This window comes from Saccostrea echinata, unplaced genomic scaffold (genome assembly GCF_033153115.1).
Source record: "Saccostrea echinata isolate AGI-Se365-2 ecotype Australia unplaced genomic scaffold, CSIRO_AGI_Sech_v1 ptg000009l, whole genome shotgun sequence".
In the NCBI taxonomy this organism is placed as follows: Eukaryota; Metazoa; Mollusca; class Bivalvia; order Ostreida; family Ostreidae; genus Saccostrea; species Saccostrea echinata.
Genome location: NW_026889758.1, coordinates 50,130,626 through 50,151,494, shown reverse-complemented (window position 1 = coordinate 50,151,494; position 20,869 = coordinate 50,130,626). Strand labels below are relative to the sequence as shown.

The 20,869-nt window shown below is 34.4% G+C and overlaps 1 protein-coding gene across 1 annotated transcript; it reads right to left on the bottom strand.

The window, feature by feature from the left end:
- Positions 1-214: 214 nt before the first annotated feature.
- Positions 215-20,823, bottom strand: LOC133183011 (zinc finger RNA-binding protein-like). Its single transcript, XM_061317920.1, has 24 exons — positions 20,773-20,823; positions 17,321-17,543; positions 12,968-13,064; positions 12,647-12,844; positions 11,220-11,282; positions 10,572-10,759; positions 8,188-8,370; positions 7,519-7,732; positions 7,255-7,371; positions 6,672-6,731; positions 6,432-6,571; positions 6,179-6,324; positions 5,830-5,959; positions 5,661-5,738; positions 5,477-5,550; positions 5,283-5,366; positions 4,958-5,138; positions 4,685-4,826; positions 3,546-3,643; positions 2,025-2,120; positions 1,530-1,641; positions 1,296-1,393; positions 1,035-1,179; positions 215-894 (listed from the first exon to the last, which is right to left on the bottom strand). Exons 2-24 carry the CDS (start codon positions 17,519-17,521, stop codon positions 842-844), a joined length of 2,898 nt encoding a protein of 965 aa, XP_061173904.1. The 5' UTR covers positions 17,522-17,543; positions 20,773-20,823; the 3' UTR covers positions 215-841.
- Between the last annotated feature and the right edge of the window lie 46 nt (positions 20,824-20,869).

Below are 20,869 nucleotides of genomic sequence, written 5' to 3'. Positions count from 1 at the left end.
CCATACGTAAAAAAAGAAAATTTTCTATTTGTAAGACACCCAATAAATTTCTTTCTATAACAATACTCAATCACAAAGCCTGATATAGGGTTAAAGTATACTGAGTACCGAATCCCATTATATTCATTATTTGTCAGCCATAGTCTCGCAAAATTTGATTTATTCTTTAATATTCATAATGACATCCACCGACACAAACTTTTTAACAACGTAATGTCTACAATTTCCTTTATTGTGACAAAATATGCATATTATTACAATACTGAATTCAGAATTTCTGAAATATCAAATGAAAAGCAGATCGTCTGTTTACATAAAAAATATAACACCTTCAAAATAATGTATCTATTTTCCTGATGTACATGTATCTTAGAAGTGTCTTTAAAAATACTCACTGCCATCTTATGTTCTTTGTTTATATAGCTAGAATATTCAGGAAAGAGACCTAAAATATAATATTTAAAATGACAGATTCTGTCACAAATACACATACACAATATGCAAACTTTGTATAAATTTGAAAACATGATCAAGTTTCTATGGATTCCAACACAAAACATATATTCTCATAAAATATCATGCTAAAAAAAAAATGGGTGAACTAATAAATTCAACGATACTTTCAAGCTTTAAAGCCACATAAAAATTCCTATGCACAATGAGGAAAGAAATTAAGAAACATGTACATCTAAACACAAGACTTGCAAGTACTCTGCAATAAAAAGTACACATTTGTTTTCAAATGTCAGTTGCACAAAACAATTTTTCCAACACAAATTATCTTTTTCTTATTCATATTTCTGTTCTCCATTCTGCCTTTTAAACACATTTGTATCAACTCCTATTTCCCATCTGACATGTCTATATCATCCTCCTTTTTGTCCTTCTTTTCACCTGTAACTAAAAATTGAGAATTTACGACCAACATCCAACTTCAAATTAATTTACAAACTTTACAAATTCTAGTCTTACTCTACCAAGCACTTTAATATGTGTAAAAGAAAAGACAACAATGTGGTACAATTCTTACACACCTTCTCCCTCTCCCTCCCCTGGTGCACTGTCTGTTCGTCTACGCTTCCGTGGATTCATGCGTTGTCGTAAATGTTTTGGTGCTGGTAGTGGATCCATTCCTAACACTTTATGGATTTGTCTGAATGCAATCAATCTCAGGGCATGCTGCAAAATAACCAACAATTTACTCTCAGTGTTTCATTGTTTCACATCTTCAAAGATGAAATCAGTATTAAAAATTTCTTTGTTCTTTATATGCTTGTTCAACATTTACAATGTACCTGTGCTGAAGCTGTGATGTCCTCTCTCTCCTGATTGGTCAGCGAGGATGCAGCATCCACAGAATCTTTCTCGCATGGATCATACAGTCCTGGCCCTCCTACAACCAAAAAACAAGATTTTAATAATGCTGAACAATATATATGTACAATGTTGAGTAAAATGAATCTAGAGAAGTAAAATTTAACAAGCAATGATCTTCTCTAACAATCACCCCAAAATTCTTTCTGCCTTACCTGGAAGCAGAAGTCCTGATGAGATACTCTCAAACACTCGTCTCAATGCATCCCCAGGACTCATGTTAGCTCCACCACTGCTTACACACTTTTCAACCAACAACTCCATAGCCTGGAAACAGAATTTTTTTTACAGGTAGGGGTACAATCATAATATGTAGAACCAATAAACAGAGTATTCCTTATGCAAACTTTCAACAGTCAATCTATAGTATTGTTACAGTCTCAGATTTTTCAGCATTTAATTACCAGGGGAAATCACAAAATTTTCAGTGTCCCAACTGTATCATTAAGGACTGCTGTTTATTGGAATCCAAGGATGTTACATCTACCTCTATATCCGCATTAGTGTAATTTTAGTTTTAAAGACAAGTCTACTGAAAAAACTCTCACGACAGAAAATGTCTATCCACTCACTGTACCCCATTGGAATCCATCTGACATATCATACATAATGACTTCTACACAGGCTGTCTCCAGCCTTCAAATACTTACCCACTCATTGAGTGGAGTCCATGTGGGAACTCTCTGACAAAGGTCTCTTAGAATCCGGATGACTACAACACAGGATTGTAGTCCATTGGCTCTAGCCTAAAAATCAAAATAAGCCATGATGAATTCTTCTGTTCATCTAGGAAACAGGTGGACAAAAAATCTGGATACAAACATAAGGGGTTCAAAAATACATCCATCTTAATAGAGGGCATATATAATCCAGATTTTTTTGTCAGTTATATTGTGGTAAGCATTCTTCTTATGCACCAGGAAAACATCTGCACTATTCTTACAGATGTAAATCCATGTCTGCTACTCAACCCGCTCTTATGTTGGAACTTTCCAACTAAGTGCAAGTATGACAGCACCCTTAACTTTCCAGCCTCATGTTGTTACACTTATCAGAGTATGATCAATCTTCTAGCACTCTCTCAACTTGCATTCACTTGATATCTAATGTGTGTGGTGACAGCATTGAAGTAAATGCTTCGATTCTGTGCAGCCCACACCAAGTACTATATTGTATTCAGAATGATTGCAATGTGGGACAGTGCATGTCTACGTAAATGGATATGGCCAATTTGAGTTGACAAAACTTTTTCTCCCCAGAGGAAAATGGTTAAAGATAAAAAGTTTAAGCCCAAGTTCTCTGACAAAATCGGTATAATATAGAACTTTTATATACCATACAGCTTACCTACAGGTAGATTACATTCTTCACATGAGCAATTTCCAAGCAAGAGGGGACTCATAGACCACATTGCTCACAAGAATTAGACTGGATTCGTTAGATTAATAACACACAGGGATGTGCTACAGTGCATGAATCTAATGTTTCATGAATTTATGTTTCAATCTGATCTTCACAAGTATGCATATAATGACCCTAAATTACTTTCATGTATTAACATACTGCAAACACATTTGTATAACGAAGACAGTTGGAAGCAAATATGAAGAATAATGTTCAGACAAATCTCCTCAAAATCAGAGGAGCATCTATGACAAGTTTGCTAAACAGGAATGAAGTGTATCAACAATTATTTTTATCAAAAGCTACTGTAGCCAAGTTGGATTCTAAAAACAATCATTTTTTCTAAGACAATGAAGCACATATTGGTGATATGACAATCAGTGTCTGAAATGAAGTCTAAAATGCCAGACAGATTTAGATCAGAATATCAATATTAAAACAACCTATGGCTCAGGTGACTTGAAAAACATTGCTAAGGTAAATTGCTGTGAAGGCGATTTGCCACAAAAGAAATGGAAAGAGATATTTTCCAATGCATGTCAAACTTTTGTAGCAAATCTGACCATTTCAAAAGCTTAACAGTTTGTCAGAGAACTACATGTATTAACTTATCCTGAAAGTGATAATGGAATTTTTTTTTTCATTCAAACAAAGATTGATCATTTAAAATACTTGCAAAATATGCTCAAATGTACAGATATCAACAAAGTATTTGGATTGCAAACTTCTTCTCATAAGGCTGCAAAGTATATAAAAAAGTTTCAAACCTGGAACCATTTAGCATGTCGAAGAGCGGCTAAGGCATCCAGGCATTTCTGCCTGTCCAAAACATCTGGTGGGTCTTTAACCGTGACAGTGGATGTCTCTGTATTAATACAAGCATTCAACCACGTGACTCAGGAACGGGTGTTTGACCATTAAAATGATGAATCTCTCTTAATCAGGTGTTAAATATCTTAGAGGGCCAGCCCTAGCCAACTCTAGTGACCTTATATGTGTGTGCAGGGATTTTAAAAACAAACAGCTTTAGCATAATAAAAAGATACTGACAAAATTAAAGAAAGAGACTAATCAAATCAGTTATAAGAAATAAAAGTTCAACTAGAAAGACAGAAAGTTAAAACACATAAAAACGATATTGTATAACATTCTTTGGAGCTTTAATCTAGATAAAAATTTGCTACCATCTCATACTACTTTCAAAAACATACTGCTAGAATCTTAATATTTAGATCAGAAACCAAAAAGATGATAAAATGTGGATATGAACAAGAACATTTCAGAAAACAGCATAAAATGGTAATAGAAAAAAAATACACCAGAAAAATGAAAACAGGAAATTTCACTTTTGATTAGTATGGTAAAGCTGATGTGAATGTATAAAATTCTACGATTATAAAAAAAGTACCAAAGAAGCCTATAAAAACAAATTATTCTCAGTAATGTTGCACACAAGCTCTAGTCACAAGTTTGGGCAGAGGGCTGGCAAGCACCATCAATGGTCAAAAATCCTTCCTCTCAAACTGTCGACTCTATAAGGCTTTCCATGAGTGGGAAAATAAATCAGTATTAGTGACATCTCAAGAAATAATCCAGGCATAAGGTTAAAAAATGAACACAAAATCATTATAATCATAGTAATTATGAAGTACAGCCTGAATAATTCCTCTTACCACTATCAGTCATTCTATTGGGTATAGAATTAAAGAATTTCTAACTTTTTGCAATATTACTGAAATATAAATGTATGTACAGTATATAGATTGACTGACAAAGTAAAAAGTCTTCCGAAAAATAATAAAGGAAATTCTTCAATAATTAATCTACAAGTCATAGGGATAAATACTGTGATGGTAGAGTTGTCATGTCCATGACCTCTCTACCATGCAAGGTAAAGGTGACTGACCTCCATCAGCAAGCTGAGTTTCCCTCATAACTGGTGAGGTCAAGGTCACAGAACAGGATGTTTTGGGATCACTCTCGCTGGAGACAATAATGGCCGCCTCTTCCACACATCGCTTCACTTCGTACTTTTCATCTGTGATAGCCTGAAATTCATCAAAAACATTCAAACCCATTTTCCTACCTCTAAACAAAACAAAAAAAAAAACATTCAGAGAGTATTCAGCTTGTAAAAAAAAAATACTGGGGATTCAATAAATTATTTTAGTGTACATACAGCTATTTGCTTAGGAAGAGCATCTGCCACTCTCTCCAGCAAAGTCCTGGTTGGCTTCTCTGAGCACAGAACCACAAGGTTTACATTTAGGTCCCCGTGTAACAGTAGACCCTTGGCAAGAACTCCAACCCTCATCACCCCCTTCAGAACTCGTGGTATGGCTGCTTCCTCCTTCTTCTCTCTAAAACATTAGACAAATTGTTGGTCTTTAGCACCACCTTATCATCTTACTGCAAGTTTATTTTTTTTTTAACTTATTTCATGCATATCAGTTAAAAAAATTGTAAGTTGGTAATTTTTGAAATTTTAATAAGTGTGAGCTCACCCTTCCTTTGGCTCTTCCTTTTCCTTTTTGACTCCTTTGTCCTCTTTTTTGTTTTTGTCTACATCCATTGACTTTGGTGCATCACTGTGAAATTCAATTTATCAATTATGTACATGTATGTAAAGGTACATTGAATATTGTATTACAAATAAATAAACAAACTTGATGAATCAGTAGGGCATTTTTCATTCTACCTTTCTGCCAGGAAGTCGGAAACATTCTTCAGGGCTTTTTCACATAGAGACACTATATTCTGCACGGCTTGAAGCTGTCAAATCAAAGTAACACATTATTATAAAACATGAACAAAATATGTCTTGTTCAACAAAATTTTCCATAATCTGATAAGTGAGTCTATAAAAGAATTGAGATTCTGACCTCTGCCTCATTAGGATAGATGCTTGCATGTTTAGACATCACATGACGATCATCAGATGAGTCTGGCCTTCTCATTCCCTACAAAAACAAAAATAATCAACAGTCCACCAATATAGCACCATCTATAAAAAGTTTTTTTCCCATTATGAAAACAAACTAGTTACACTACCATAGGTCCCCCTGGTCCATGTGGGAATGGTCGAGGAGGAGGCATGCCTGGCCGTCCTTGTCTCTGCCACTCATAGTATTCCAATTCCTCGTATCTCCTTCTCTCCTCCCAATATATCTCCTCTTCCATTCTAATTAAAGGATACAAAACACATACATGTCTGAACCATATTTATTTAAAGCAAGTACAAGTTTCACTAGATATAGCAGAGTCTCAATAAAACATAAATTTTGACTTTGGCTTGTTATTCCTTTGGATGAGCAAATTTTTCACATAAAAACACTGATGGTGAATAGATTAAACAGCTAATACAAAATTTAAAGTATTTTTTAGTTTAAGTTATGCACACCTCATTTCTTCTCTCCATCTCTGTTCCTGTTCTCTTCGTCGCCAGAATTCCTCTTTCTGAGCCTGACGTCGCACCTTCTCTTCCTGTATTTTTCGGGCTCTGATGCTTGGCTTTACTTCCACTTGTAAACTTGGATCCACCTTTTTCTATATTACAAGATAAATTGTTTGTTAATTTTTTTCTTTTTTCAACAATGATGAAAATGAAATGAAGAACATATTTGGATTGCATCAATGCTGAGTATTGTACTTGCTTTGTACTGCAACCTATGTCGTCTCCCTTTCATGTGCATTTCCTTAGCATTAGGATCATTGAACTTGCACTCGCACAATTTACAGTTGAAGCTAACAGTCTTGCCCTGTTCATTTCTAACTTCTTCAATGTACTCATGTCCTTAAATATGCAATAAATACTACATAATTGTAAAGCACTTAAATGTATTATCAAAATAATTCCCGTTTTTGGTATCCTAAACATAAATACAGGAACCTACCCACAGGAGTAACATCTTTTTCACCCAGAATATTCAGTGGATCACCATCCTCGTCTTTATCTACAATGGAATCAGATAAATAAGAACTAAGGAAATCAAAACATGCAGTAAGAATCACTTCCAATTTCATGATCGATCATTATTAAGAAAAACAATCAAAATGTAATACTGTAGATTCCTTACTTTACGTGGGTACTTAATATCGTGAAATGGCCCTTAAACGTCAAATCGCGAGAACAATAATTCGCGAATGGATGGTTGATCAACTGATTTTACATGGATTTCAGCACAATAAAAATAAAAACGAGTAATTTTATTTCGCGAGAGATGCTTCTCGCATAATTACGCGATAATTAATTCCTCGCGAATATTTAGGAATCTACAGTATACATGTATCTAAATTAATTACAAATCAATTCAAGAAGTCACTGAATTTACTGATCTATTAACTGATTTTACAATTCAAATAATGTTAAGTCAATGACTCAAGAGATTGGGACAATGTTATCTACCATATTTTTTGCCTTTAAATCATTATTAATTTTTTTGATTTCATTGTCACTTGCACCTATGGAAAGCTTACCATCATTACTTGAGGCAGATGTGGATGAAGTATTCAGACTCTCTCCTGACTTGGTAGCTGCTGGTTCTACTTTGACCTCAACTGGTTTCACATCCAGTGTTTTCAGCTGCGTTCCACCTTTAGAGACATATGGAGAATATGTAATCTTTCAATTTTTTGATCGTTTAAATTCTTCAAAAACATGCCATGGGATCATGACAATCTTAAATTCTTCATTACAATTCTATATAAACAGATAAGATGGAGTAATGTGCTCAGCTTTACCTATGAATGTAATCTTGGGTGTTGACAGGACTTTTTTGGTAGGAGCTATGGGTGTTATGTTTGATTTAACAGCTGGCTTGGTAACACTAGCAGAGGCTGTGGATGTGTTGCTGGCAACCTTAGCAACAGAGGAAGTGCCACTGGCAGAAGGGGAAACAACTACTGGGTCTGTGGAGGGAATGGGCTTCCCCAATCTTGTGTGGAGCTTCAACACCTGTATTCAAAAAATTCATTTTAGGCATCAATTCCATTTTTATTGCTATAATACTAGAGATATTGATTTCTCTAGATTAACTGATTAGTTTCTTTTTTTTCCAAATGCACTGCATGCAACACTTCATACTTTATTTATTACTGTAAACCAACTATTATTCACATAATCTTTTATTTGCGATTTGTCAGTTTGAAATCGATCTTCGACAAATAATTTTCGCGACTGAGAAACATTCTCTACAAATACAAAGCAAAATAAATTTTGCAGAGATTAATATTCGCGAGCTAAAGTAGGTCACGAAACTTGCGAATATTTCTCGCACGCGAATAAAAGTTGGTTTACATTATACTGGAGCTAATATTACCAAATTATCAGAAAAAGGTGAATATCTGAATATACATCAAGCCTTTTGAACAATTTCTTACTGTTTCAACTTAAACTAAATCATTTGTTACCTTTTGGTGCTTTGATCCCCTTATGTGAGCAGCATAGGCATCAGCCCCAGTACAAGTAACATCGCACAGTTCACACCTCAGTTGATTCTGACTGCCACGCCCACTGGATGAAGAGGAGGTCCCTGTCTTCATTGCCGCCTCCTTCTTCTTATGTTTCTGTCCCTCCAAATGTTCCCTGTATGTCTGCAACAAAAAATTCAATACATTTTTCCAAAAGATTTCAATTCAAAATTTAACTGGAGAATTTGACAAAGTATTGTAATTTAATCAATTTGGTATGTAAATTTTCCCTATCCATATATAATAGGAGGTTCATGCACATGAAGTCAAGCATGGCTATTTATCTAAATTATTAACATTTGAAACTAGAACTGTCCAAAAGGGACAAATACCCCCCGCTGGGTTTTTCAGAGAAAGTACCAAATCACTAATGTTTTCTAGATGTGAGAGGTGTTCACAATTTCCTTAAACATTTACAGTGAAAATTTAATTACTCATTATATATTTTTATACGTCCGTCTTACGACGGGACGTATTATGTTATAGCGTTCATGTTTGTCCATCCGTTAGCTTTTTCATATCCGGCTCATAACTTTAATACTATTAGGCCGAGAATTATCAAACTTTGTCAGCTGACACATCTAGGGTAGAAGGTGTGTCGCACATTAAAACAAGGTTGCTCTGACCTTTAATAAAGACGCTATGGCCAGATATGGAAAAATCATAACTAGAAAACCATTAGACTTAGAATCAAAAAACTATGTCTTTTAACTTTTAAATTACACAGTCCCAAAAGATGTCAGAGTATTGCAGTATCTTTATTAAAAAAGTGTTAAATCAAGAAAATACTAGTCTTATTTTTTTTCACTATGTTCTTTACAGCAATCTGTAACAACAAAAATTCCACCTCTCCCATGAGTGTAATGATCAGGCACTGGTCAAGGAAAATTTTGATAGCAGAAAATTGCATGTCAAATTAGAGAGAAATTAATGAGTTTAGTGTAAGGAGATAACTGGTAGAGCATCTCTGATCAAGCAGGTGTTATCTACATCTCTTGGGAATTGGGCAAAAGGAATCAGTCTCTTAATTAATTGCTTGTGTTGTATTGAATTGTTCTTGTTGGCTAGTCTTACTTTCAAGATAAATTTGATGTAATTAAAACTAATTTGATATTGTATATAATAATTAAAAGTTATATGATATTGTATAATATAATTTAAACTAATTATTTATTGTACATTTTTTATTTGAATTTTTATATCTTTACAACAAATTGCAGACTGCCTTGTCTTGCTAAGATGTCATTCAAACAATTGAATCTAAGCTGTTTATGATAATTTAACAATATTTGATGGGTGTATCATGCTGTGGTGGGGCACTTTATTTAATGAATGAAACTAAGGTGCAGCCTAATAAAGCATCAACACTAATAATTACAGTGTTTTTTATTACATTGAAAAAATAGTTTGCAACTATCTGCCATCTTTGTGAGACATGACACTCTGCAAATTGATTGTTGAAAAAAAGAATATCATAATTAATTATAGAAAATCAAATTGATTTTAATACCTTTATATCAAACTCATTTTAAAAATAAAAGGCTGGTTTTAGTAACTATGTATTTTGACAGGCATAAATTACAATTAAGAGACTTAGACAACAGAGATCTTTATTTCTTTCTGCCCAATTCCCCTGAGATATAGATAAGACCTGCTTGATCAGAGATGCCCTAACAGCTTCCCACACTGAACTCATTAATTAATCTTTAACTGGATGCATGTCCACTCATTACTCCCAAGGGACAAATGGATTTACACTATCTGCTGTGTAATGTAAAAACTGTTTTTAATACTTTGTGGGGTTTTTTTTAGTTCTAATGAGTAGTTTTAAGCTGTAGTTCACATTTTTGTACAGATGTTCTAGATTCTATGTCTCAAACCTTAGACATGAACCCGAAATGACTAAGTCAATAAATTAAATTAAAAAAAAACACCTGTAAAATGCAGAAAAATTATCAAATAATGTTGAAAATACCAGGTGCACATCTTCATATGGTAAATAATAAGTGTACAAATTTTCATACAAATCTATGCAATAGTCTCTGGGAACAGATCCAGACAAAACCACATAATAAAAATGAAAAAACACCTGTAAAATGCAAAATAATTATCCAATCATAATGAAAATACCAGGTGCACACCTTCATATGGTGAATAATAAGTGTACAAATTTTCAGACAAATCCTTCCAACAGTTTCCAAGAAATGGTCCGGACAAAATCTCGTCTACAGACAGACGGACAGACAGACGAACATGCTGATTCCAATATACCCCCCCTAAACTTCGTTTGCGGGGGGTATAAAAATCTAAGATGGTATTAATACCTGAGGTCCAGCACAGCTGATCTTGCAGACATCACAGTAGTGGAGCTGTGGCTGTTTAGGAGGAATCTTGGGCTTGGCTTTACCTGTCTGCCCGGCCTTCTTTACCTGCCAATTACTTGTTGTCTTGGCAGCCTGTTGTTGTTGCTGGTAGTATGAAGTGGCAGCGGAATACAAAGCAGCATCATAACCTGTAACATGGAATCAGGTATTCTGTAACTACTACCAATACTTATCATTTATAAGTTGATTAGGACTTTTATTTAATCTTATAAAAATGTTGTAAAATGTATATTTGAAACTATTGCATTTGCTTTTAGTTGATGCAAAATGAGATTATTGAGAGCAAAGTTCAGGGAAGTCAGTGATATACATGTAAGCCACACAATTAGGATTGTGAATGAATTTAATTTCTTTCTTTCTGGAATTCTACTTTCTGTCATGAACAACATTTTGATGCACTTGTCTGTTAAATCCTGACCAATAAATAATCATATCAGAACACTAATTAGAGCCTACATTTTAAACATGCAAAACTTTTTATGATCAAACAAATGGATGCCACTCTGGTAAACAACACAACTAACAGGCCTACAATATGAACTGGTCTAGTCTCGTGATGACCTTGCTGAAGGTGTTGGCAATACAAACCTTTTATAACTACTGGTTGAACTGTCTGCTTGTAGGCAGTGTAATTTGAAGCTCCTGTACTGGCTGAAATAAATGTATGGAGGCTAGAAATTCACACAGCAGTCACTACAGAAAATCAGAAAATTTCCTCATATTTATCAAACATTTTATACATCTTACTACATACATTGTATTGAGTTCCCATATATATAAATACTGATTTCACAGTCAAGTGATTTCCATTCATGTAAATTATTTCAATGGAGATGTGGGAAATTTTCTGATTTTAAGCAAATTAGTAAAATCCCCAGCAGTGTTTTCCCAAGTGAATAAAAGAACTCTGGGTGCAATAGACCCTTTCACATGATTATGGCATGTAGAAAGAATCAAATGTCTTTATCAATAACCCAAGACAGAAGTTCTTTTAGATAGTGAAGATATTAAGCAACAAATAACTAGACTGACATGTACTGTCATATGGATATGACATATAGCTACAGTATTTAGATTTCCAGGAGTGAAAGGGTTATATGTAAGTAAGTGTTGGTAGATGATGTTTTGGGTGGGGGTGGGGGTGCTTTCTACCTTGTACTAATGTAAACTTGTCATACATTACATTTACTATATTTATGTATATAAATTACTAGACAATTGGTCAAAATCTGAAAACCTGTGCAAAAAGTACAGGTAATCAGAACAATAAAACAAAAAGATTCTCCTTTCCTTTAGCATCCCCCTGTTTCGTACTTTTTTTCCCTTTAAAAAATGTGTGAGAAGCTTATCTTTAATCTGCTCTCATTTTGACACAATGCAACAGATCAATTCCGAGCACAGATCAAAGACATTTGTGTAATCTCCTGAACCCATGACAGTACACAATTAAATAACTATGAATGATTTTCAAAATGTACCAAGACATTCTGGCTCAAAACAGTGATAATCGAAATCAATTTCCTCTTATTCAATTTTTGAAATAAAGAACAGGAAATAAGGATAGGTTGATTCTGTCCGTCTATGGTGCCATCTTCTACAATTAAATATTTAGTTAATGGAGAACTCTGAAACATACACATTAAGAACATGTTATTAAACAACAAACAAATAAAACTGGTAGTTAATCCCAAATGATAACCTGTATATGTTGAATTATATCTAGTATATATAAGGCTTTTGATCAGTTTATTTATACATGTACCAGTCTATCCCAACTATTGAAGCATATGTATTGTTTCATACATGATCCCTAAAATAAGAAATGCAAGCTCAAATAAAATGACTAAGCTGCAAAATCTGAAAACAGAGCACTCATGTCAAGGTACATTTTAATGAAGTGCATGAAACTTTCATGACTGGGAAAACATTGCTTCTGACCTGTTAAATAAGCTATCAAAGTCTAGTAATTGGGGACATATTGGAAAACTGTTAACATTTAATAAAGCAAGAGTTACCTTTCCCTGTGTATGTTGCACTGGCAGTGGTGTTGGTAGCATATGTTGTGGTGCTGTATGTGGAGACAGGCTGACTCGTGTTCGCTGGGTACACATATGTTGCAGCACTTGAAGCTTGTACGGGTGTGTGACTTTTAGGTGTAACAACAGCCCTCTGTGTGGACTGGTAAGCTCCTGTGGAGTATGTGGGCTTGTTAGCTGAAAAACAAAAATGGTATCCTTATTTTTTTTCTTTTAAAGATTACATGATTCATAGTAACTATTTCAACGAAGTGATATAAACAGTAAAATCTAAGAAATAAAAGAGTTTAAAATAATCACCTGCTTGATAATGAGTTTCTGCAACTGTGTATGCTACAGCAGCCTGTGCAGCAGCTGCAGGTTGATAGTACGCTTTCTGATCATATGTTGCTGCAGGCTAATTTAAAAAAAAATGTCAGACTTCAATGTATCAGTAAGTAAAGAGTGAAACTACACTAAATTAACACTTTTAATACACATTTCACATATTCACACTTGCAATAAACATATCTTGATATGTCTAAAACATCAGTTAAAGTCATGAAACCTGGCACAGTGGCACTATTATCTGGATGAACCCCCCCCCCCCAAGTCTTGTTTTCAAAATTATTCTAAAACTGGAAACACAAAGACAAATACAGCTAAACTTCGAAATCTCGAACACGGATATGTCGAATACCCCGGATATGTCGAAGTAAGGCCATGGTCCCGACGAAATTTGCTTTATAAATGATTAAAATAAACCCCTCTATGTCGAACACGGTAATGTCGAATACCCCGGTTATCTCGAAGTAAAATTGTATACCCATTCATTAAAATCACATGCGTTATCTCGAAGTCGGGATAATTTTCCGCTCTGATGATCAAGTCCGTTACGTAAACTGAATGCTCTATTTATAACAACCACCTGTCTGTCACGCTCGGGTTACCTGTGTTCCTGTGATCAACAGATAATAGCGCGATATTATACGAAGTGTATAAATGGCTAACCTTGATTTTAATTATGCAAGCCAAAGGTTGTGTGTATTAGTCTAATGCATACGCGTGGATGACATGTTAATTTGTTTTGTGGCTTGGGTATGTTTATCTTGATAATCACTATTTAATGCTGTGAAATATGCGCGCATACATAGTTTATGCATACGAAAGTGAAAATAATAAACATCGAAGTAAAACAAAATTCTGTAATTTAATGCAATTAGAATTTATTTTTCCTATATGAGCATGGAGAATTTACAATCGTCCGTACACACCATCATGTGAGCGTGTGTCGCAGTGAAAACTTGTGCAAAAGTGCCCTGTGATTCAGTGTTGTTCTGTTGTTAGACAAAAGTGCGTGATTCTTCTTTTGCATTTGATCTTATTATCATATGGTAAAATAATTTTCTTTTAACTGATTATACATGTATGAACATGTTTTTCCAATAAAAGAAAATGCATATTTCGTTTTCGTTTTTCTGACAGCAACCGGTTTTAAATTTACAATGCAAAGACGATATCCGGTTATGTATACATGGGAAGCGATGCTAGCGGTTGACTTGCCGCGTTGGTAGTTCTAAGGATTATACTTGTGTGCATATTATATAAAGTTTTTATTTTGTGAATTATAAAGAGGACGTAAAAATCTTTTTATTGCTAAATACATGTGCATGTATATATAAGAAATTGTATACAGAATTTGGAATTTGACATGTTTTAACTAGGGCTGGGTACTGAAATCTTTTTTTCGATACGATACATATTGCGATACAGAGATGCGATATGCAATACGTATTGTCGATACAGACAAATTAGAAAACACTCTCTTATTTTGTTTGTTGTGTGTTTTTTAAAGGGGTTACTTAGTATTTTTTGATTACAGCATAAATTTATAATAAAATAAAACTACATTTTAAATCCTTGTTATTTTATTCCCTTTGAATTGACAGTGCAAGACAGATTAATGTCATTGTTGGTCCATATTTTTTTTGAGAAAAACCAAAGCATCCACTTGGTCTGGTTTCAGACAGGCCCTTGTGCTTGAAACGATGTCGCCACTGGTGCTAAATACTCTTTCCGAAGCTACAGATGATGCTTGAACACAGAGATATTCTTCAGCTAGAACAATCAAATTTGGAAAGTCAAAACTTCTTTCCCTCCAGAAAAGAAGAGGGTTTTCCAACATGCTTGTTTGTGGAATACCCCTGTATTTTTCTACTTCCCTTCTGGCAATCTCACTATCCTGTAAAGGAGGATCTACATGTGTTACTTCTATGTCATCATCAAACAACGAAGACAAAGCTGACTTTTTCAGTGGAGGCTGAAATTATAAAGTATAATTTTATTAAAAGATTTTCAATACACATTTCCTAGTAAATAACATACTGTAGCTAGTGCTTATTTATTATTTAATCATTAAGTAGAAATTAGCAAAATAGCTATCACCTCACAAGCAGCAACATCTTTTTCATCTTTAGGTGCAGTAGAGCTACTGTCAAGCTCCATATTTAAACTTGGTAGGGCTGGTTTGGCAGAAATTTCAGATTCAGCTCCTGGTTCTTGCTTGACAATTATGTTGTCTTTGCACAAAGCCACAATAGTAATACATTTGTTGATGATTCTCTCCCATGTTCCTTCATCAATCATGGTAGTTTTTTTAGTTCTGGGATCAAGGGCACTTGCCTCCTCTAGAAAATGAACAATGTTCTGTTGTGTGTATCTTACTGCTAGATTCTTGCCAACCAACTCTTTTATTGATTTCAAAGATGCCGAGTCAGTGTCACAAATTGTAAAATGCTTCCTAAGTTTTCCTAATAAAGGCAAAATAAGTCCTGCGGTAGGTGACTTTTCTTCACATAGTGCTACTGTTGCTGTCATCATTATTTTCATGACTTCCACAAACTCCTCACATCTCTGAATCTCTGAATCTAACATTCCAGCCACTATCTTTCCCTTCTGATTTAAGCGTTTTACATTGTCATCAAGTAAAGTAGCTAAAATCGCAGGCCTTTGCTCAAGAAATCTTTCTAGCATGCTGTATGTGGAGTTCCACCTTGTTTTACAGTCCATGATTAATCTATGAATGGGTATGTTAAGTCCCTCCTGTTTCACTTTCAAGAGTTCAGTTGCTATATTGCTTTTGTGAAAAAATGTTACTATTGCCCTTACCTTGCCAAGGACTTTTGAAAGCGAAGGGTCAGTTAATGCCTTATTTGAGGCAAGGTTAAGCGTGTGCGCAAAGCATCCCAATTTTAATTCTGCTCCTAATACCTGAATTGCTATGTCCATATTTGAAGCATTATCCACTGTAATAACTTTAACTTTTTTCTCAATACCCCACTTCATCATAGCTGATCTGAGCTCAAATCCCACTCTGTCTCCAGTGTGACTGCCTCCAAATTTTTCTGTCTGCAAAACTTTTGAGCATAATTTCCACTCAGGTTTTTTCAAATAATGACAAGTAATTGTTAAGTAAGATTCTGTTGCGCGTGACGTCCATGCATCAGAAGTCAGAGCCACAGCTTTTGCTGCACTTAAATCAGTTTGAAGTTTAGCTTGTTCTTGAGATAAAAGTGCAGGTATTAATTGTTCACTGACAGTATGTCTGTTAGGTGGGTGATATCTAGGATCAAGTTGGTAGAGCATGTTCCTATAAAAAAAAAAATTATTCCTTACAAGATAGTATATGAAATAATTCAGGGAATTTATCATTGTTTATCAAAAGGAATTATCATATCGATGAAATAGAGTACATTACCTGAAAGCTGGGCTCTCAATTGTACTATAAGGTCGCAGGTCCTGGATTATGTATTCTACAACTGCATTAGTAATCTCGTTAGATTTTGCAGATGGCAACTTTGCTGTTCTAGCGATGGTCCATGGGGTAACAGAAGTAGAACTGACACTTTTCACTGCAGGTGGGGCTAATGTGTTTACGCTGACTGTGTTGATACTTGACATCGTATTCACGTTACTTGTGGAAGTAATGGCAGCTAAAATATTTTACCAAATTGCTTTGAGTTTAAATAAACTATGATATATATATTAGAGATTTAAAAAATCTGATTGATATTTTATTATCGGTTTCCACGATTCCATGATTTTGATTTGTTCGACGCGCCATTTTACCTACCGGAATTGCCTCCACGTTTCACGGTAGCAAACAGGTCAATGTTGTGATGCCGTCTAAGATGGGTAGATAGGTTTGTTGTTCCACCAGAACTTGCGACTTCTTGTAGACAAATATTACATTTTGCCTTTTTACAGCTGACTTTTGTGTAATGGCACCACACCTTCGACATGTTTATTTGCTTTGAAGTCATGCGTTTAGAGGATTTTAGAGAAGTCGTTTGAAATGTTAGTCGCTCTGGCTTACCGAAAAGACATTTTTTTCTCTTAATTAAACGTCGAAATAATCGAGCAATACGCAAGCATCTCTGTATCGGTTATCGTATCACTAAAAAATACCGATATATACCGATTACCGATATATTGATCCAGCCCTAGTTTTAACTATTAAGTACATGTTCGCTGCACTAAGTTTATTATTTGAAGTTCATTTGAATTATAACCCTCGATATGTCGAACCCCCGGATATCTCGAAGTTCATCAATGGTCCCGTCAACTTCGAGATAACGAAGTTTAACTGTATATACTTATAAAAATGTTGCTTACTGTCACTGCCACCTGGGTTCTGGTAGTGTATGCATACTGGGGCGTTGCATGTGCCGTCTGGTAACTATCATAGGCTTGGCCTGCTCGTGGTGCAGCTGTAGCATAAGCTGCTTGTGGTGCTGCTGCAACATACGCAGTCTGCACCGCTGGGTAAGCTGCAGCTGGCTGTGGATTTGCTGCTGGATACACAAAATGTGCCATTTCTTTTCTTAATTGTTGTTTTCTAAATGATAATCAATAGACAAACTTCATTTTAGCACAAGACAAACTTCGTGGAAAAAAAGCCGATTGTTCTCATTTGGGTTGCAAGAAACATATCTCTCTTTAAATTTTTTATTGTCTTGGACATGTTGGGACCAATCGCCAAAATGGGATATAATAGCAGTTTGATAACATCGCAAGCGGGATATAAATTTACAGTGCAAAAAATAAAAAAAATTATATTTTGGCTATAAATCAGGGCTCGAGCTGTGATTCGCCAATTGTGAATTTTTTCAAAAGTGGCAAAAAAAAAATTCAAAAGTGGCATAAATGAAATTTTTTTTAGATATACCATACAAAAGTGTGTGTACTCATAGCTATCTCCCTTGTTTATTCAATGTATACAGATTAGCCCCTTTGTTTATTTAATGCAAGCAGACGTGTGTATTCAGGGTGTGAAAACAATGTACATGTAGGAAATGACATCTCGCTTGAACGCATACAGCTGACTAGGTAACTTTTGTCTGGAGCAGTAAGGGGATACAAAATTACTTGAAATAACATAAAATGGATTAAAAAAGGAAAGACAAAGTGTTTTGGGGAGATGTAATTAGTTAATAAAAGACTATAATCAATAAAATCTGGATCTACATAGATTGTTTTTTAAAAATGAAAGTAGGAAAACATGACAAAAATTGCAGAGCATGGCTGCTAATTTTACCTGATTAAAGTTAAAATAGTGTGTTCATTATTCTATAAACTGACAAAGAGTGAAAAATACTGGCTTGGAAACAAAACAATACTTTTGTCAACTATGCTGAATTATTTTCAATTATGTGAATTAACATGCATACACCCAGTGTCCAAGCTGTTAAATTAAGCCAAGATTTAAACCTGATTTTAATTACTTCTTTTCACAATAAATTGTTGATATGATTAAAATTTTTACTTATTATATTATTTTTTCATTTTTAAAAAAATGTCATATATCTTTACTAAGTCTGTAACCCCCCTCCCCAGGCTCAAAAAAAAAATGTTATGAACAAGAGGACATCTACTGTCAAGAGTTGGCTAATATCAGTATCAAATTAATTGTATAAAAGTGGAAATAATTCCTATATTAGTTTTGTAAGTGGATACAGGTTTCAATTTTACAATTTTAAAACAATGCCTGTGATATAAACAAATTGAAATAGTGTGATTAGTGGAGTGTTTAGCATAATAATTATACACTTGTCGAGACAAGATGTAAGAATGCAATTCCTTTCATCGTGAAAAGTGGCGAAAAATATTTTCGCTCCAGTGGGAGCTCTGCTATAAATATCATAAATTTGCGTAAATATGAATTGAATGCAATGTGGATTCATAATATATTTACAGTAAAATAAAAAGTTTTCCTTTTTTGCACTCTAAATTTATATTCCATTTGGGATATTACAGCAGTTACAGTGAGCGGCGCAAAGTGCTGCTCGTCACTGTAAGCTCTAACAACAATGCCTGGGCGAAGAGAAAATTCAGACTACTGCCCATTCATTCAAAAGAATTTTTTTTTCGCAGTAATTCTGGACCCACAATGCTAGGAGTGAAACGGTTCACCACGGTATCAATTCACTGCAGTACTTTTTCTCAGTTTGGTATAAGGCGCAAATCTATCATTTTCGGTTCATTTTTCGGTCGGAATCGTTATTCAGTAGGGTTTGGCATAAGGTAAAACACATTACTCAGTATTAGTAAGTATAGAATTTATAGAAAACGTAAATTTTTGAGGACTGAAAGTTTGTGAAATAATTTTTGACAGTCAAATCATTCTAATCAATTTCTTCTAGTCAATTTGCAAATAAAATTCGTAAATTAGGTTATTAGATTTAGTAAAAGAAAGCATAAAACAATGTTGAATGTTTCCTTCTACCAAATGTATCATATCGAAAATAACCGTACCGAGACAAAATTATACAATACGTATGGAACCATGAAGGAGGTGTATTGTTTCACCCCTACACAATGCATCGCATGTTGTTCTCGCTGCTAACTTCGTTAATGCAGTAACAACAACTAAAAATTCACAAAAAAATAAATTCACCTTAATCTAATGGATATTGCATACAGATAGTAGATTAAATGTTCTTTGTTAAAATTTTTGCACTTTTCAAACTTTGTTTATGGAAATGTAGTTAATATAGGACATCATGTGATGTCACAGTTTAGACGTTCCAAATGTCTTGTGCAGTTTGAAGAGGCGGATCTTAAAATTAAGTGAATAATGCATTCGCCCAATGGTTGCACTGTCAACAATATCCTAAAAGAGCTGTTACATGCCATTTGGGCAATTGGTCCAAACCTGTTTGTGTTGGAGCACTTGGAGGAGTAGTTAGAATATTCTAACTGTGTCTGGGGACAGGCCCTCACCACAGTTAGAATACGTCCCATATACGTGCAATGTAGCAAATCGGAGTGGATCCACTCCGAAATGATTCTGAAGAATACAAAATGAGTTGCACTGAAAATAACTACCAAATTAATCATAACAAACCTTTTTGAGATTGTATATGCCTTTTAACCTAAAAATTAATCCATATATATACGAAAATTCAACTCATTTTCTCAACGTTTTTTGCTCGCTTCAAATTTAACGCCATGTTGACATTCGGAACTCTCTGGATTCTTCATAGAAAATGCACAGAATTCGAGTTATCGCCCGTGTTTATTTTGCTACATTGTGAATACACGGAACGAATTCTATCGTTAAACCGGGTCTGTAGGACAATATCATTTTAACGATAGAACATTCTATCTATTGGAGGAGGAGCAATTTGTTAACAAAATTACTATTATTCACAGTACATGTATCTAACTATGTTGTAGTGCAGAAAAGCGATAAATTTAATGTTCCTGATTGTTTCACATATCAAAGGGAAGAAACTCCATGCATAAATGGTTTTCGGTATAACTCTTATATTTCATGTAAAAATCTAGTGGAATCTTCCAGTAAGCAAAAGTCATAAAAGGCTCTTTGTAATATTAGCATATATAGACACCTGTTTAACTAAATTTCTAAAATATATTTCAAAAGAAATTTCGTTTGCAGGAGCGGTGGCATCAGCTCATAACCTGATAACTTGAGCAAATCATTAAATTTCGTTACTTGTAATCATCAATTTATAGTGCATTCTGTATTAATCATAATTATAACAGGCAACATTTTTAATTACATAAAAATATAACCGAATAATGCCAAACTATGCTGTAATCACAAACCTTTTATTTCAAGAAATCACGCTTCCATCATGGCAGCCATTCTTCATTGACGTCATTGAGCGATGGATTTTTTTTTCTCCAAATTATAATAAT

What these genes read in the sequence shown, in the direction of transcription:
- LOC133183011 (XM_061317920.1), bottom strand. Translation starts at nt 17,521, where the DNA reads ATGGCACATTTTGTGTATCCAGCAGCAAATCCACAGCCAGCTGCAGCT. An exon ending in AGATGGAGAGAAGAAATGAG is followed by an intron (nt 5,960 to 6,178) that starts GTGTGCATAACT and finishes TCCTTTAATTAG; the next exon opens with AATGGAAGAGGAGATATATT. An exon ending in TCTATCCTAATGAGGCAGAG is followed by an intron (nt 5,551 to 5,660) that starts GTCAGAATCTCA and finishes TTGATTTGACAG; the next exon opens with CTTCAAGCCGTGCAGAATAT.